Source organism: Colias philodice, chromosome 20 (genome assembly GCF_061535455.1).
Source record: "Colias philodice isolate Cphi_HAF_F1 chromosome 20, ilColPhil1 Martin Lab GWU primary, whole genome shotgun sequence".
Lineage (NCBI taxonomy): Eukaryota > Metazoa > Arthropoda > Insecta > Lepidoptera > Pieridae > Colias > Colias philodice.
The window spans coordinates 3,412,134-3,429,284 of NC_143105.1; the positions used below are offsets into that span (position 1 = coordinate 3,412,134).

A 17,151-nucleotide genomic window follows, 5' to 3' on the forward strand; every position below is an offset into this window, starting at 1 on the left:
CATGATGGATATACGGACGTGTCAGACATTTCAACGTTCAAAAATTTAGAGAACAAACTTTACATTGAAAAATCTGAATGGTCCTGAACGGTAATGGTAAATTTAAGAGATGATTTTTGAGATAATGAACAGCATATTGAAATAAATGCCATAAATAAGCGAACAAACAATCTATGATATATAAACTTGCTCAGACTAAAATAGTAGGAGATAGAACTTAAGAAAAGCGCGAAGACAGGATAAATAGTGACAACTTAATTCAATATGCTTTCGTCAAACAAGTTGCACTAAAATGCAGACACGCACTGCTAAATCGTTCAAAGTTAACCAAGTCTAACATACTCTAATTACATGTTATTCAAATACATCTGGTACGCCCCGACAGAGATATATTATGTTACAAATATATAATATTTATAGATTTGTATAACCACATACAATACCATACTAATACGGTGGCCCAACGTGTTAGTCGTATGTGAAGCGATCGGTGTTTGCATGTTAGAGCAAATTGTACAGGGGCTCGAGATTCGACTGGCTATAGGCGGCGCCAAATAAATAGAGCCAACATGGCGCCCTTCACACGGAAATACATCATAGATAAAAAACGTAAAATAATTGTTGTATATGTAAAAAGACGCAGTTAAACGTATTCACAATTGCCTTTTGTAATGAAAGAAACATAAGTTCGTCTTTTTCTTTTGAGCATTTTGCTATATCTTTACCTACCTTAGCTACGTCTTTTCAAATATAATAATGAAGTCACTATACGAAGACTTGCTAAATTGGTTGCTATGGTAACGACTATAACAACAGCCAAAATATATCCTTCAAAGGTTCTAGTTACTTGACGTCTCCTATACATGCAAATATTTGAGGTTATAAAGGGAGTATTTGATACAATTTGTGTACGACACAAGCGCTTTACCTCAGATTGTGCATGTGTTGTGGCTTCCTATAGAGTTCAAACGCTGATCCCCGTTGCTCTCGACTGCCGGCTAAATCTATTTAATGGGAAAAATTACTATAGAATAAAAGGCTCAAAAACTTCAGTGATGGAATAAAAAAGTAAATGTAAGGTAGACAATTATTGAAATTGATAACCTTAAAAACATAGAAATCTATTTTAACACACTTGGGGAATGCAATTACAATTTACATTTTCCTCCAGGAGGTACACCGTTATTTGCCGAAAGGGATCATTTTTAATTTATAATAAAAAAATTAAAACAGATAAACATTTTTACACGTTTACAATACTAATCATGTCTTGTGTGTGTGCGTGTGTGTGTGTTTACTATGTCCACACATATATACATGTGTTTATGAATACGTACGGCATGTGCGTGTTCGTGTGTATACACGCGTATGTGTATGTGGGCATGTCAGTGTGCATGTGTTTGTATCTATTTGTATATATTTATATATTTAATGTCTGTATTAGTGTATGTGTATGTATGTTAATGTGTTTTGTCTATGTATATCTGTTGTGTGTGTTTGTTTGTTCGTGTGTATACGTACCGATGAGGTGCGGGTTGTGCGGCAGGTTGATGGCGCGGTGCGGGTACGGCGCCTGCGCGTGCGCCTGCCCGCCGTACATGCCCTGTTGAGATTATAATATTAACTTGTATATTATTTTTGCAAACATATCTAAGTATATCTATGATATCTAAACATGGTTATTGTTTATTTCATATTAATATTAATGAGTTGTTATAAAATTAATTAAAAAAAATAATTATGCGGATATTTTCCGTAAAAGAATGGTATAAAAATTAGTAAATTGACAAATATTAAGTAACTGCACAGGATTAAAAAGTCCATACTTAAAAGATCGAATGACCTTATATAAAATCTATTTATGGGGTAAAATAAAAAAATTGTGATTAAAAAAACACATACTTTTATAATATGTAGGTTTATATGTGCAAAAATAACAATAATACATATTGTTAGTTAAATAGTTACTCTACACATTACAATTACATACCTGTTGATAATTATGCGCGTGTCCAGGATGTCCGGGATGTCCGGGATGTCCGGGGTGAGGATGTCCGGGGTGCGGCGGGTGCGCGGGCTGCGAGTGCGAGTGTGTGTGCGAGTAGTGCGGGGGGGCGCCCGGGGCACGGGGCATGCTCATGGCGGGGTCTATTGTCTGTTTGATATGATGTTAGTTAATTATTATTAATAAAAAAGGGATTCTAATAAGTTGTATGACAACTTTAGTTAGTTGTGCTTGACAATTTTGTTTTTCATGTAAAATTGAATGAACATCAGTTAAGTATTCATAATTTTAAAGGTAAGTACAACAGCTATGCATGTGGTGTTTTCCCTAATGAAACTACACGACATATTGAGTTTTTTTTTAATAATATGTAATTAACTCGTGTTGTTGTTAATATTTTGTGCAAAATACTTCAAAAGTACAATAAATTCACTCTACTTGGCTCAGACACTGACCGCACAAGTTTAAAAACGTAATACTTATATCAAAATAGTGTATTTCTAAAAGCAAATGATATGAAATTTACCTTATTTTTATTTATCTACCCTACTTTTACTTACCATTTTTAAATTTTCTAAACGTTATAAAAACTGGTTTATATAACACAAACAGCCATATATTTTAAAGAAATACCCCAACTTACCCCGTTCCTATTGGCATGTGCATCAGGCGGGCGGTAGTGCTTGGGTTTGGGCGGCGGCACCGGCTTGTACGGCGGCGCGCGCGCGTAGTCCGCCCCGCCCACTGAGTTGTTGCGCCCGCTATATGAGATTTATTTATTTATTAAGATATTGCATAGCTTCTATCGCGGGCCTTGAGCGCGGGGACCGAATCGAGAAATTCCGTAACGAAAAAACCTCACGCTCCCCACGGGGACGGGCGCGGAGGTGTGGCTTGAAGGCATAACATGCAATAGCTTTACCGCGGCAGTCCCCGAGTGACACACGTCTTTTTTAAATTCATAACATTGCACTTGCAGCCACCAACACGAACACGATATAGTGGCTTATTTACATACTTAATTAGCTTTTTTTTTCTTAGGTTTTATAAATAATAATAAATACTTAATCGAGGAATCGAATGGGATTTTAAAACTGTAACGTATTTAATATTTACAAATACTGAAAAAAATAAGAAAAAAAAACACGTGTATGAGGGTGAATATTACATGAAATAAGCATAAATTTTAATTCAAGTACCAATGGATTAAAACTGGATTCAAGCTTGTTACTGTAAAATATTACAATGATTACAAATTGTGTTAGTTTGTAAGTTATAATTATAAATTGTATATACAAAATTATTGAGGGCATGATATTAGCAAAAAATGTTAATAATCCTTAAATTTAGGTATAATTATTATCATTATTTTTTTTTCTCTTCTTTTTGCACTATCCCATTAACATCATACATTTCCTTTCCCATCAGGTTGCCTGGTAGAGATTGCTGCTTAGCAATAAGGCCGCCTTTGTACAAACTATGCCTTCCTTTTGTATTTAATGTTATTTTTGTCCTAATTTTGTTTGTGCAATAAAGTGTTATAAATAAATAAATCAATACATATAATAAAATCATAGAAAAGTGATGTCTGTACAATGAAAATATAAAAAAAAACTTAGCAGGTGTTATTATTAAATCGATCCTGAACCCAAAACTGTAGTTAAAAAAATTTTTGTCTGTTTGTCTGTTTGTCTGTATGTTCGTGCACGCTAATCTCAGAAACGGCTTATCCGATTTAGATGCGGTTTTCACTAATATATTGTGGTAAGCTTCACTTAACATTTAGTGTTTATTTTATGTCAATCGGTTCATAAATAAAAAAGTTATGACCATTTAAGTAATCACGGCGAACATTTGCTAAGGCATTCTATACATGAATAACTTACATGAATAACTTTATTACGTAAATTATACGCTAAAGTTATTCCTTGACATGTCCAGATGATCATATCGAAAGTACCGTGGGGTGGGGGGGGGGGGTTTAGCTGAGGGGGTAGTAGGGGGATCAAAGGACCTCTATTTCGATTTTTGCTCATAAGTCTAAAACCTGCACAAATAGCATTATGGTTACTTCTAGGTAAATTTTCTACATAAAATGTCTTTTAAATTAACGGTGTCGCTCTTCGAAGAGTGACCGAGTTTAAATACCTCGGCCATGTGGTCACCGAGGATTTAAAAGACGATAGGGATATTGAAAGAGAAAGGAGGGCGATGGCGGTCCGCTGTAACATGTTGGCACGCAGATTTGCGAGGTGTAGTTTAGACGTTAAGATCACCCTATTTAAAGCATACTGCCAAACGCTCTACACCTGCAATTTGTGGGTCAACTACACGCAGCGGGCCATCAACGCTCTCCGAGTACAATATAATAACGCGTTCAGGGTGCTGGTGGGGCTCCCGCGCTACTGTAGTGCATCTGCGATGTTTGCGCATGCGCACACAGACGGCTTTCACACAGTGATACGGCGCCGCATCGCTTCGCTGATGTTCCGTACTCGTGGGAGTCCCAACACCATCCTGAACGTGCTCAGTCACAAGTTGGACAGTCCCCTTCTGGGGCACTGGGTTCAAGCACAAGTGCGTGTGCCTGGGGCCCCAGAGGGTGGTAAATACCTAAATTAGTAAAAAATGTATGTAGGTAATAGGTAATTGTAATATGTACTAACACTAGAATAAAATGTTACTAATATTATATGGGCTATGTGGTCTGAAATAAATGAATTTTATTTTTTATTTTTATTTATTTTTTTATTTATTTATAAATTATGTCGTAGGTATTATATTTTTAACCCCCAACGCAAAAAGAGGGGTGTTACGTCCGCTATTCCATTTATTATATATAGGGGTAAAAGTGGGAATGGAAAAAATGAATGTTGTCAGTTATACCCAAGTGATATAGGTATCTAATGAAAATAGACGACCTGTCAGAAACAATTAGTCAAATTTTATCAAAATCGGTTCATCCATTTATTTTATATAGGGGTAAAAGTAGGAATAAATAAATGAATTTTATGAAATATACTCAAGTGACGTATCTAATGAAAGACATGACGTGTAAAGTACAATAAGACATATTTTATCAAAATTGGTTCATCCATTTATTGGATATAGGAATAAAAGTGGGAATAAAAAAATGAATTTTGTCAAATTGGGTATATTTGACAGTGGCATATCAAATGAAAGGGCATGACATGACGTGAGAAGTATAATGAGGCATCTAGGTATTTAATCAAAATCGGTTCATCCATTTATTGGATTATAGCGGTAAAAGTGGGAATGAATAATCGAATGTGGTCAAATAATATACTCAAGCGGCATATCAATTGACGTCTGAATTACAATTAGTCATGTTTTATCAAAATCGGTTCATCTGTTTATTACATATAGGGCACCTTAGGGGTGATATAGTGGGGATAAATAATCCAAATGGAGCACCAAACGAAAGGATATGACGTGTACATATAGGTACAATTAGACATGGTTTACATCAAAATCGGTTCTGCCATTTACTAGGGGTGAAAGGGAAAAGTTGAAAGTCTGTGAAAGTAGAAGGATATGGGAGCGGGAGGATAGCCATACCCTGGAAATTTTGAACTCTTTTGTACCTAAGTTTTTTTAGCTCAGTTTAGTAATAAATTTTACTAACAGTTATTTTGTGTTAATATTTATTTTATTTCTTAACTGTAAAATAATCTGTAAGTACTTATAATTTAGTTGTTTATGGTAGTACGTGTTTACTCAATAATTGTGTGTTAATTAGTAACTACTATGCAGTCACTATTCCACGCGGACGAAGTCGCGGGCACAGCTAGTAAATAAATAAATTTATATCCATATCCAACTAGCTTATTTAGTTATATTTAAGCATATTTTTGTACAAAAAAATGAGGTATATACCTGTAATTGTTATGGTCGTTAGTAGCGACGTTGGGCAGCGAGGGCCCGCGCGCGTGCGCAGTGCGCCGGTAGCCCTCCGCCACACCCCTACTGTGGTTTTTTTAGTTTTAATGTATGGACATTTTGTTAAATCATAATGCCAGGTGTGAGAGAAAAAATGTACAAGTCGATTATTATTATCGGCAAACCATATTTATTTTATTTAACTGTATGATTAAATTTTAAACTGAAGAATAATACAAAAACTGTAAAAATATTTTACAGTATTTTTAAGTGCTTTAGATGACTTATCAGCGTTTTTAATTACCTATATTAATGAGAAATGAGAGAAGTGGTTGTTAATATTAATTAAGTTATTAATAGATGATAATTATTCTATGTGCATGATGAAATTTACTATATTTACATTTCTAAAACTTAAAAATATTATAAACCAATTAAGTACTAAAAGTAATTTAAACAATAAAATATTTACCTATAAGTATTATCAGGTGGGCGGTAATCTAAAGAGTTGTGTTCGTGCGAGTTGGAATTCCTTTGCGGACTCTGAGTGGCCATCGCGGTCGGGTTCGGTGGTGGTGGGGGCTCCATTTTGCTAAATTCAAGTTTTTTTTTTAATTATAGGCATTAGTTGTATACGTAGTATATTATTATTAGTCTGTGGCATTAGTAATATTTGATTGGAATAATGAGATCGTGTAAAAACCCGTAAAATGTACAAAAAAACTCAGCTAAAGGCAAGAATTGTCTATCTATATTATAGTAGAAAAACTATTCACAAAAAAATAACATTTTAATGTATATTAATTTTTACAAAAAATTATAAGTATTCAAATATAGTTAGTCCATGATTATTTGCTCCATTTTTCCAGTGTCAAAAATTGAAAGACTCATTTCTTGAACAAAATTATCTTTTGATAAATAAAAATAAAAATTCAGTACTATCACAACGAAATGAGAAGAAATTATAATTATAATATAACAATGTAAAAGATAAATAGTTATAACTTACATAGAAGGCGCAACTTTAAGATCGTCAGGTGCATTGGGGGGCAGTCGACAAGTTCCCATACTGTTGTTTTGGTTCGCGCTGTAGTCGTATGATGTGCCGTCGTATGAAGTTTGCTGTTAAACAAATTATTATATGAAAACAAATAAATAAATAAAAAATAGCACAATAGTTTTGCTCGTTGTCAATTAAGATTATTTAATATAGCAATCTTCCAATGGTCCTTCGAGTCAGCTATTTTATACACATTTATAAACTTTTAAAGAAATTGTTACGGTCCATTAAAGAGAAGGGATGATTGAAATTAAATATGGGTGATAAAGAAAAAAACATTATTTGATACTAAATAATGATTTTCTCGTTTGGTTTAGGCACCAGAAACACACACAAATTCAAAATAATGTATTATTTTGTAACTAAGTTGTTAAATAACTTATACATTTTTATTTTTTTAATGATATTGGGAGTATACCTGTTGTCTATGCCTGTCCAGAGAGCCCTGTGTAGGCTGTATGACCATACTAGTAGGTCTCGCGGTATAAGTAGCTGTTTCTTCGCCATTGCTGTCTTTGGGACCGAATAAACGCTCTTGGGCACTTGGACGGCCCTAAAAAAAGAGGTTATTTTGGGTATCTGCATGAATTTATACAGGCTGTATAAATTCATGCAGATTTTGAAATCGATATTTTTCAAATGCTTTATAAATATAAATTAAAAAGAAAAAAAAATGTGTGCGTGTACTAGTGTACACACGTAAGAAGTGAAACTTCTTTATGACCTTATTTTTCAAAAAATAATTTACTGTATGCAACTTTACAGAAATACATCGAATCATGCGTGGCAGGGATAAGAAAAAGATGGCGCGTAACGGAAAAATGTCACGCGTAACGAAAAAATTTTACACAATATTTTTTTCCAACCCCGATAAAGAAGTTTCACTTCAATAAAAAAAATTCTATCACGAGGCGGGATGGAAAGGATGCGGGCTGGAGTCCCGCTTCACGATCAAATTTTTTCTATTCGTTATAAATTTATATTTTTTAAGATTTTGACGTTAAGACCAACAGGAGCGGAGGCACGCGGGTGAAACCGTGGGGCGCAGCTAGTATTAGTATACTCACGTTGGGGTTGTGTCGGAGCGGCGGGCGCGAGGGCGGCGCGGGGAGCAGCACGCCGCCCGCCGGACGCGCCGCCGACACCTGCCGCGGGGGCAGCTCCGGGACTACACACGTTATTGTTGGGAGTTTATTTCGTATTGAAATGCTTTTATGGTCAAAAATAGCACACGGACTGCAAATGTAATTATTATCTTAATATATATAAATCTCGTGTCACAATGTTTGTCCTCAATGGACTCCTAAACCACTTAACCGACTATAATAAAATTCGCACATCATGTGCAGTTCGATCCAACTTGAGAGATAGGATTGTTTAAACATGTAGGTGCCACGGGCGAAGCCGGGGCGGACCGCTAGTAAGTAATATATTTCGTACAGAAACTCTTTTATAGTCAAAAAAAGTATAGTTAATATTGTTTACAGGAAAAACATATTTACTTTTATTGTCATAAAAGTATAGTTAATACAGCTTTCTGGGTTAAAAATACAGAATAATTGCATATGACTTCAGTTTTAATTTATATATAGGATGTCCCGTAAATGATGTCGATCTGCCTCCCTAGTCAAGTGGCTTTCTGTTAGCGTAGCGTTCAATAGAATAGACTACGAATGTATGAGATTGACGTAGGCTGTAGTTATCTACAGAAAGCCACTTGACTAGGAAGGCTGGACACAGATGCTAGGCGGTCATTACAGTTATCAGAAAAATAAAAAAGTTACTAGGTCACGTACTTTAAAAATTAGAGACGATTAAAAACCATAAAATTAACAATCTATAGTAATTTTTTAATTGCCATAACTACAAAATTTCACATTGTCTCGAATTACTTTGTCATGACATCGGAAATGTGTTCCTGTAAATTTAAAATCATCTTGTCTACTCTGGAAGAAATTGTAACGTTATACCCCCAAAATGAATTTTTTCATTAATTTGTTTTTTCGACTCTGGAAGAAATTGTTACGTTTTCCCCAAAATATTATTAATTTGTTTTTATCCTATATTTCCCCAACACAAACATCTCTAGCACATACCAGTCCCATATAAAGGCGAGTGTGGCGGTGACTGCGACATCGGGTTGCCCTGGTACGGCACCTCGCTCGCGGGCAAGTTGTGGTTGCCGTTCGTCGTTCCGTTGGTATTGGACGCGAACCCGTATTTACTGTCATAGCCACTTTGCTGAAATGTGTGGTGAATTTAGTGGTCGGAATAAGTTTCTGTAGTCAAGTTTAAGAGTGGAGTTTTTCGAAATTTAAGAACGACAACGCTTATATTTTTAAGATTAGGTCAAAGGTCACTAATAACATTATTGAAATAAGTATCAGTTATGAACCATTTACAGTAGGTACAGTTTTTTAATGTCCAAGAAACTAGAAAAGTTAATAGAAAAATATAACACGTTGTCGGTCTCAAATATAAGTATGTTCATAGATGTTCCCAAATGAATTAACTTGACATAACCATGTGAACAATTAAATATGAAAATGTTAATAACAGAGAATGAAGCATGGATTATGGAGGATGGATTGACCACTGATATTAAAAACCTGGAATAAAAGAAAATAAGTAACAGCTTATCGATTTTCAAGTTTAACACAGTTTTGTTTTATAGTTAGAAAAAATGAATGCCCAATCCATTCTCTATGAAAAGCAAACAAGGACAATTAATGTTTGTACCAACCGTATAAGGCGGTGGAACGGCGTCTGTCATGTGATTCATGTCTTCATCCCGGTCCATATTATCTTGTGTGGTCGCTATAGACGGGTCTGACGAGGACTTCACGAGTCTCGGCGCCGGAGGACTCACTTCCAAATCGCTCTCAGGACTAGACGCGTACGACAATCTATTCTCTGTGCTCGACGACATTGAGAATAAGAAGTCGTCTGACAACGGCTCCGGGCGCTGTGACGTATATTTGCAGCCGCCATTTTGATCAGCCAATGTTCCCGCCATTTCGTGGTTCAGCGTCGAGGGTGGGTATGGAATGGGGTGATAAGACAAGACAAATGAATGATTGTACAAAAGGTACAGATACTAAAATCGTTTAGCGTCTGTGAATGATTAATGCATTGGTTCACACTAAAAATCAACATGCAAAGTTATTGCAACATTCGTTTATTCAATTTTAGTTGTATGTATTATGTATTATTTTATTTGAATGTTGATTTTTTTAATCAAACGTGGTATATAACACTGTGTTTATGGGTATATTACAAACTAAAAATTCAAAACTCAAATCGGGGACTAAATCAATAGCAACAAAAATATACACATGTCTAAAAATAAATGAAGAGAGCATTAATGGAAGACAAGGGGGTGAAATGATAAAAGGGATATCTACATTTATGATTAGGAATAGTTACAATATGAAGCCAAAAGATAGTTAATGGATAAGCACAATAAGAAGCGAGTAGAAAACCCTTAGTTATTATGTACAAGCACTATATACAAAATTAACCAGATTTGCCTTATTAGTACTGGTAACTCCACAAACGTGTATCCAACACCTTTTACACGTACCCTAAATGTTGTTCAGAAATCGGTTTACTTATTGATATGTCTCTTTCTACCTCAATCTTATCGTCATCTTTGTCTATTTCGTCTAATTTTAATGTCGGAAGTGACAAATTCTTCGTCTTACTTAATGACCTTGGAGAAATTGTGGGCAAGGTGCGTGACTCGCTCACTCTCCCCGAATAAATAAATGGATTCTGATTACATTTACAATTCGGTATTCTGCAGATCTGTCGTACTGGCCTTTCTAGAACCGGCTTAGGTGTTTCTTTCTGTAGACGTGCCTTCCACTCTGGGACCTCATTCGATTTTTCTGCATTTTGGAAAAACGCTGAGGCCGGTCTAAACTGATCGGACACCGGAAGGACTGAGGTTGGTCTTTGAATCTTCGTGCTCGGTAGTTTTGACGAAGTTTCTAAAACACTATATGGCCTGAATGTTTGCGATGAGTTATTCTTCTTGAACATTTGAGACAGTTCAGGGCTTATGTTAGGGTTTTGTAATCTTGTGTTCTTTGATCTTTGGTATTGCCTTTCGACATATGGATAGCTTATTGTATGTCTATTCCTATTCAAGTTAGGGTTAGTATTAGGCATGTTATACATGTTATTGGGCATGCATGGCGTTAATGTTTCTGAATAATAATACGGAACTACATGATTTCTGTTAGCGTCATACAGCTCGTGACGTTTAGTGGTGTTAGTGTCTGGTGAAAAGATGTTTGGTGAACGGATTGGTTGTGGAGATTGAGGATAGTATTTGAGAGGATAGGAAATTGGGTAGAAGGCGGGGTAAGGTGAGGGAGGTATTGGGAAGTATATGTCCGACACCATTTCAACGTGCTACACCGAAAGATAACAGAAAGAAATTGGTTAATAATGCGACGATTGATAGAAAAAATTTGGAGGACATAGTTGCTGGTGGAAATTCTAAATGTGGTAATGGTTTTCCCTTCATTACACTTTCTTTGATTTTTATTAAGAGAAAATAAGGGTATCGTTAAAGTAATTATATTGTGGTTTGAAAAGGATAAAGTTATTGAGATAATAGCAGAAGGAATATGTGATTTTTTTTAGATAAGAAACATAAATTGGTATTAATTTCCTTCAGAATTCGTCTTTAAACAAATGCGTCCAAATTCCTTCCAAGTTACAATTATCCTATAGCACATACATTTTACCAAATGCACCCTTCTTAAGCAACCATCTTCATGTAAAGACATTCTGTTGATGTATAAACGAAATAAAAACATTAAATAACAGATAGACACGTACACAGTATTGCTCATGTAAATAAATATGATAATGAAATACCAATAAATAAATAAACCATCAACCACCAACATGAATATTAAACTTAAGAAATGAAATGATAGAATAAATTATGCTGCATGTATATTGTATAGATTTCATATTCAATAAGAAGTTAACTTTATCAAAAATAAAATAACAGCAAAAGATAATTTAAAGCTGTTTGATGTATAGCTCAAGAAAAAAATCAAATTATTGTTTAATTTCTCGTTATCATTCAAATGCTCATAAATACATATTTGAATTTCTAAAAAAATATCAAAATTTCTATCCTAAGACGGGATTTGAACCTGCATCTTTCTTGATACCTGTTCTCTCTATCACCTAAAATCTCCAATCCTCTACTGTTTATACCTATACAGGGTGAAAGGTAAGACATTAGACGAATTTAGACAGGAGCTTCTACTCATGAAACTGAACAACTTTTGTTCTACAACTTTGCTGAATTCGTAAAAAAAATATTGGACTTTGTAAGGAAACTTCGCTAATCAGCTGACCGATTTCCATACAAAGTCCAAATTTTTTTCTACGAATTCAGCAAAGTTGTAGAACAAAAGTTGTTCAGTTTCATGAGTAGAAGCTCCTGTCAAAATTCGTCTGACGTCTTACCAGTCACCTTGTATAAACACTCACCTTAGTCTCGGACACCCAGAGCTGCTGCTGCTGCGTGCGGTGCAGCAGGTCGCACAGCTTGTGGTACCACGTGGAACACTCACCTTAGTCTCGGACACCCAGAGCTGCTGCTGCTGCGTGCGGTGCAGCAGGTCGCACAGCTTGTGGTACCACGTGGAACACTCACCTTAGTCTCGGACACCCAGAGCTGCTGCTGCTGCGTGCGGTGCAGCAGGTCGCACAGCTTGTGGTACCACGTGGAACACTCACCTTAGTCTCGGACACCCAGAGCTGCTGCTGCTGCGTGCGGTGCAGCAGGTCGCACAGCTTGTGGTACCACGTGGAACACTCACCTTAGTCTCGGACACCCAGAGCTGCTGCTGCTGCGTGCGGTGCAGCAGGTCGCACAGCTTGTGGTACCACGTGGAACACTCACCTTAGTCTCGGACACCCAGAGCTGCTGCTGCTGCGTGCGGTGCAGCAGGTCGCACAGCTTGTGGTACCACGTGGAACACTCACCTTAGTCTCGGACACCCAGAGCTGCTGCTGCTGCGTGCGGTGCAGCAGGTCGCACAGCTTGTGGTACCACGTGGAACACTCACCTTAGTCTCGGACACCCAGAGCTGCTGCTGCTGCGTGCGGTGCAGCAGGTCGCACAGCTTGTGGTACCACGTGGAACACTCACCTTAGTCTCGGACACCCAGAGCTGCTGCTGCTGCGTGCGGTGCAGCAGGTCGCACAGCTTGTGGTACCACGTGGAACACTCACCTTAGTCTCGGACACCCAGAGCTGCTGCTGCTGCGTGCGGTGCAGCAGGTCGCACAGCTTGTGGTACCACGTGGAACACTCACCTTAGTCTCGGACACCCAGAGCTGCTGCTGCTGCGTGCGGTGCAGCAGGTCGCACAGCTTGTGGTACCACGTGGAACACTCACCTTAGTCTCGGACACCCAGAGCTGCTGCTGCTGCGTGCGGTGCAGCAGGTCGCACAGCTTGTGGTACCACGTGGAACACTCACCTTAGTCTCGGACACCCAGAGCTGCTGCTGCTGCGTGCGGTGCAGCAGGTCGCACAGCTTGTGGTACCACGTGGAACACTCACCTTAGTCTCGGACACCCAGAGCTGCTGCTGCTGCGTGCGGTGCAGCAGGTCGCACAGCTTGTGGTACCACGTGGAACACTCACCTTAGTCTCGGACACCCAGAGCTGCTGCTGCTGCGTGCGGTGCAGCAGGTCGCACAGCTTGTGGTACCACGTGGAACACTCACCTTAGTCTCGGACACCCAGAGCTGCTGCTGCTGCGTGCGGTGCAGCAGGTCGCACAGCTTGTGGTACCACGTGGAACACTCACCTTAGTCTCGGACACCCAGAGCTGCTGCTGCTGCGTGCGGTGCAGCAGGTCGCACAGCTTGTGGTACCACGTGGAACACTCACCTTAGTCTCGGACACCCAGAGCTGCTGCTGCTGCGTGCGGTGCAGCAGGTCGCACAGCTTGTGGTACCACGTGGAACACTCACCTTAGTCTCGGACACCCAGAGCTGCTGCTGCTGCGTGCGGTGCAGCAGGTCGCACAGCTTGTGGTACCACGTGGAACACTCACCTTAGTCTCGGACACCCAGAGCTGCTGCTGCTGCGTGCGGTGCAGCAGGTCGCACAGCTTGTGGTACCACGTGGAACACTCACCTTAGTCTCGGACACCCAGAGCTGCTGCTGCTGCGTGCGGTGCAGCAGGTCGCACAGCTTGTGGTACCACGTGGAACACTCACCTTAGTCTCGGACACCCAGAGCTGCTGCTGCTGCGTGCGGTGCAGCAGGTCGCACAGCTTGTGGTACCACGTGGAACACTCACCTTAGTCTCGGACACCCAGAGCTGCTGCTGCTGCGGTCGGTGCAGCAGGTCGCACAGCTTGTGGTACCACGTGGAACACTCACCTTAGTCTCGGACACCCAGAGCTGCTGCTGCTGCGTGCGGTGCAGCAGGTCGCACAGCTTGTGGTACCACGTGGAACACTCACCTTAGTCTCGGACACCCAGAGCTGCTGCTGCTGCGTGCGGTCCAGCAGGTCGCACAGCTTGTGGTACCACGTGGAACACTCACCTTAGTCTCGGACACCCAGAGCTGCTGCTGCTGCGTGCGGTGCAGCAGGTCGCACAGCTTGTGGTACCACGTGGAACACTCACCTTAGTCTCGGACACCCAGAGCTGCTGCTGCTGCGTGCGGTGCAGCAGGTCGCACAGCTTGTGGTACCACGTGGAACACTCACCTTAGTCTCGGACACCCAGAGCTGCTGCTGCTGCGTGCGGTGCAGCAGGTCGCACAGCTTGTGGTACCACGTGGAACACTCACCTTAGTCTCGGACACCCAGAGCTGCTGCTGCTGCGTGCGGTGCAGCAGGTCGCACAGCTTGTGGTACCACGTGGAACACTCACCTTAGTCTCGGACACCCAGAGCTGCTGCTGCTGCGTGCGGTGCAGCAGGTCGCACAGCTTGTGGTACCACGTGGAACACTCACCTTAGTCTCGGACACCCAGAGCTGCTGCTGCTGCGTGCGGTGCAGCAGGTCGCACAGCTTGTGGTACCACGTGGAACACTCACCTTAGTCTCGGACACCCAGAGCTGCTGCTGCTGCGTGCGGTGCAGCAGGTCGCACAGCTTGTGGTACCACGTGGAACACTCACCTTAGTCTCGGACACCCAGAGCTGCTGCTGCTGCGTGCGGTGCAGCAGGTCGCACAGCTTGTGGTACCACGTGGAACACTCACCTTAGTCTCGGACACCCAGAGCTGCTGCTGCTGCGTGCGGTGCAGCAGGTCGCACAGCTTGTGGTACCACGTGGAACACTCACCTTAGTCTCGGACACCCAGAGCTGCTGCTGCTGCGTGCGGTGCAGCAGGTCGCACAGCTTGTGGTACCACGTGGCCGCGCTCGCGTCGCTCAGCGCGATCGTGTGCGTGAACACGTGGCCCCACACGCGCTCCATGTGCTGGCACTGTTCTAGCAGCTTCTTTGATGATTTGTGCGCTGATCTGTGGTTAATTGTCACTGTTTTTAGCAAGAATATCATCATCAACGTCACAATCATCATATTCATCATCGCTATTACAATCCTCATTACATTCATCAACATAACTATTATCTTCATTATCAGATTCAACCTTACATTCATAATCATCACTATCGTCTTCAGTATCAGATTCAAAATTACATTCATCACCATCAACAACGCTATAATTAACACAATGTACATAATATGCTTTTGGTACAATCATTATATTATATCAACATCATTATCAGATTCAACATTACATTCATCACCATCAACAACGTTATAATTAACACAATGTACATAATATGCTTTTGGTACAATCATTATATTATATCAACATCATTATCAGATTCAACCTTACCACAAATCATTACCACAAAGAACTTACTTCGGCAATCCAGATCTCAGAGACTTAATAATATGCTTATTATCCGCTTTCAAGAATATAACAATTGGATAAAACTGCGCATAGTTAAGTCTGTCCACGGCATTTGGTGTAATATCTAATAATGCGTGTTTCCCCCTCTCCATGATGGCGCGGATGCTGGATAAACGGATGATACCGGAAGATTTTGTCTTATTGTCCTCTAGGGTGTTGTCCATTTCTGAAAATAGTAAATAATAATAAGAATTAAATTTTTCAAAAACGTTGTACTGCACTTTTCAGACATTAAAACTTTGGCAAAATTGGTGTGCACAAAGATATTGATAAATATACATTTGAATGATTTAAACATGATACATAATTAATTGTAGTTAAAGTCTTCCGCTATTGCATGAAAAATCAATTATCGATGACTGGAATCTTAATCGAACTATCTTTTAAAGTATTCAGTAGTGATTAAAATCCACAATTTCTGCTAACAGGTTATTTGTGACAAGAGCAGCTTAGCTCAGTTATCCCTGTACAAAATTATTTAATAAACTTGTGAAATTGCTGACTATCAGCCAACTGAACTGAACAATAAGTAAGACATTCTAAACCTAAAATAAAAGTCCAATACTTACTAGGAGAAGCGAATTTATCCGGATTTTCACTGAGCAGTCGTTCCCTAGCTATATCTGCTGCTGCTCCCAGAATAATCACAGGACGGACGAAACCGGGTTGCTTGAGCACTACTCGCTCATATGCCGGGAACTTGCTTATACTGTCCGATAGCACTACCTCGTCCCAGTGTTCCTGGAAATATTATTTTACTGTTGTAATAGGGGTAGGAAATAGGGAATTAAAGCAATAAGTTTTAACATTTAGGAATAGCTAAAAAACCGGAATGGATTGTTTTATTATTTTAAAAACCATAAGAAGAAACTTTCCCAACCCTATATATTATTCAAAATGTTTACAAATTATAATGGCATTTATTCTTTGTTTTTCCATTAATTTCAACATCCACTCCCAATCCAAAAGTTACTTCAATTAATTAACTAAGTATTAAGAACATGTACCTTTCCTAAACTCTTACTCCTCCGGTGTGTAGATCTTCTCCTCCTAAAGAAGTTATGTTTCCCATCGTTTCCTGACATTTCCTTTTTAGTGGCGTTAAATTGAGCTGTAGCTAGTTCTTCTGCACGAGCTTTGTTCGGAATAGTGCCTTTTTGAACCTCTTGGTTGTTGCGTCCTGAAAATAAGAGTAAGCAAGAAT

General features: G+C 39.5%; 1 protein-coding gene and 1 long non-coding RNA gene across 7 annotated transcripts in view; one reads left to right on the forward strand and one right to left on the reverse strand.

Moving 5' to 3' along the window:
* Positions 1-17,151, forward strand: part of LOC149479341 (uncharacterized) — a 381,306-nt gene that overhangs the window by 37,926 nt on the left and 326,229 nt on the right. The gene's annotated exons all lie outside the window — the stretch shown is intronic.
* Positions 1-17,151, reverse strand: part of pyd (zonula occludens-like protein polychaetoid) — a 100,610-nt gene that overhangs the window by 5,388 nt on the left and 78,071 nt on the right. For 5 of the 6 annotated variants that reach the window (XR_016317206.1, XM_089707906.1, XM_089707908.1 and 2 more), the window contains 15 exons: positions 16,955-17,127; positions 16,517-16,688; positions 15,897-16,113; positions 15,308-15,488; positions 9,709-9,930; positions 9,062-9,206; positions 8,033-8,133; positions 7,384-7,518; positions 6,915-7,027; positions 6,378-6,497; positions 5,903-5,992; positions 2,649-2,766; positions 1,991-2,155; positions 1,522-1,603; positions 929-1,004 (listed from right to left, as the gene is read on the reverse strand). Coding sequence is in view for 5 of the 6 variants with exons in the window: in XM_089707906.1 (XP_089564032.1) it covers positions 929-1,004; positions 1,522-1,603; positions 1,991-2,155; positions 2,649-2,766; positions 5,903-5,992; positions 6,378-6,497; positions 6,915-7,027; positions 7,384-7,518; positions 8,033-8,133; positions 9,062-9,206; positions 9,709-9,930; positions 15,308-15,488; positions 15,897-16,113; positions 16,517-16,688; positions 16,955-17,127 (2,110 nt within the window). In the remaining variant the exon portion in view is untranslated. The remainder of the gene's footprint in view (positions 1-928; positions 1,005-1,521; positions 1,604-1,990; positions 2,156-2,648; positions 2,767-5,902; positions 5,993-6,377; positions 6,498-6,914; positions 7,028-7,383; positions 7,519-8,032; positions 8,134-9,061; positions 9,207-9,708; positions 9,931-15,307; positions 15,489-15,896; positions 16,114-16,516; positions 16,689-16,954; positions 17,128-17,151) is intronic. The other variant, XM_089707907.1, reaches the window with a different exon arrangement.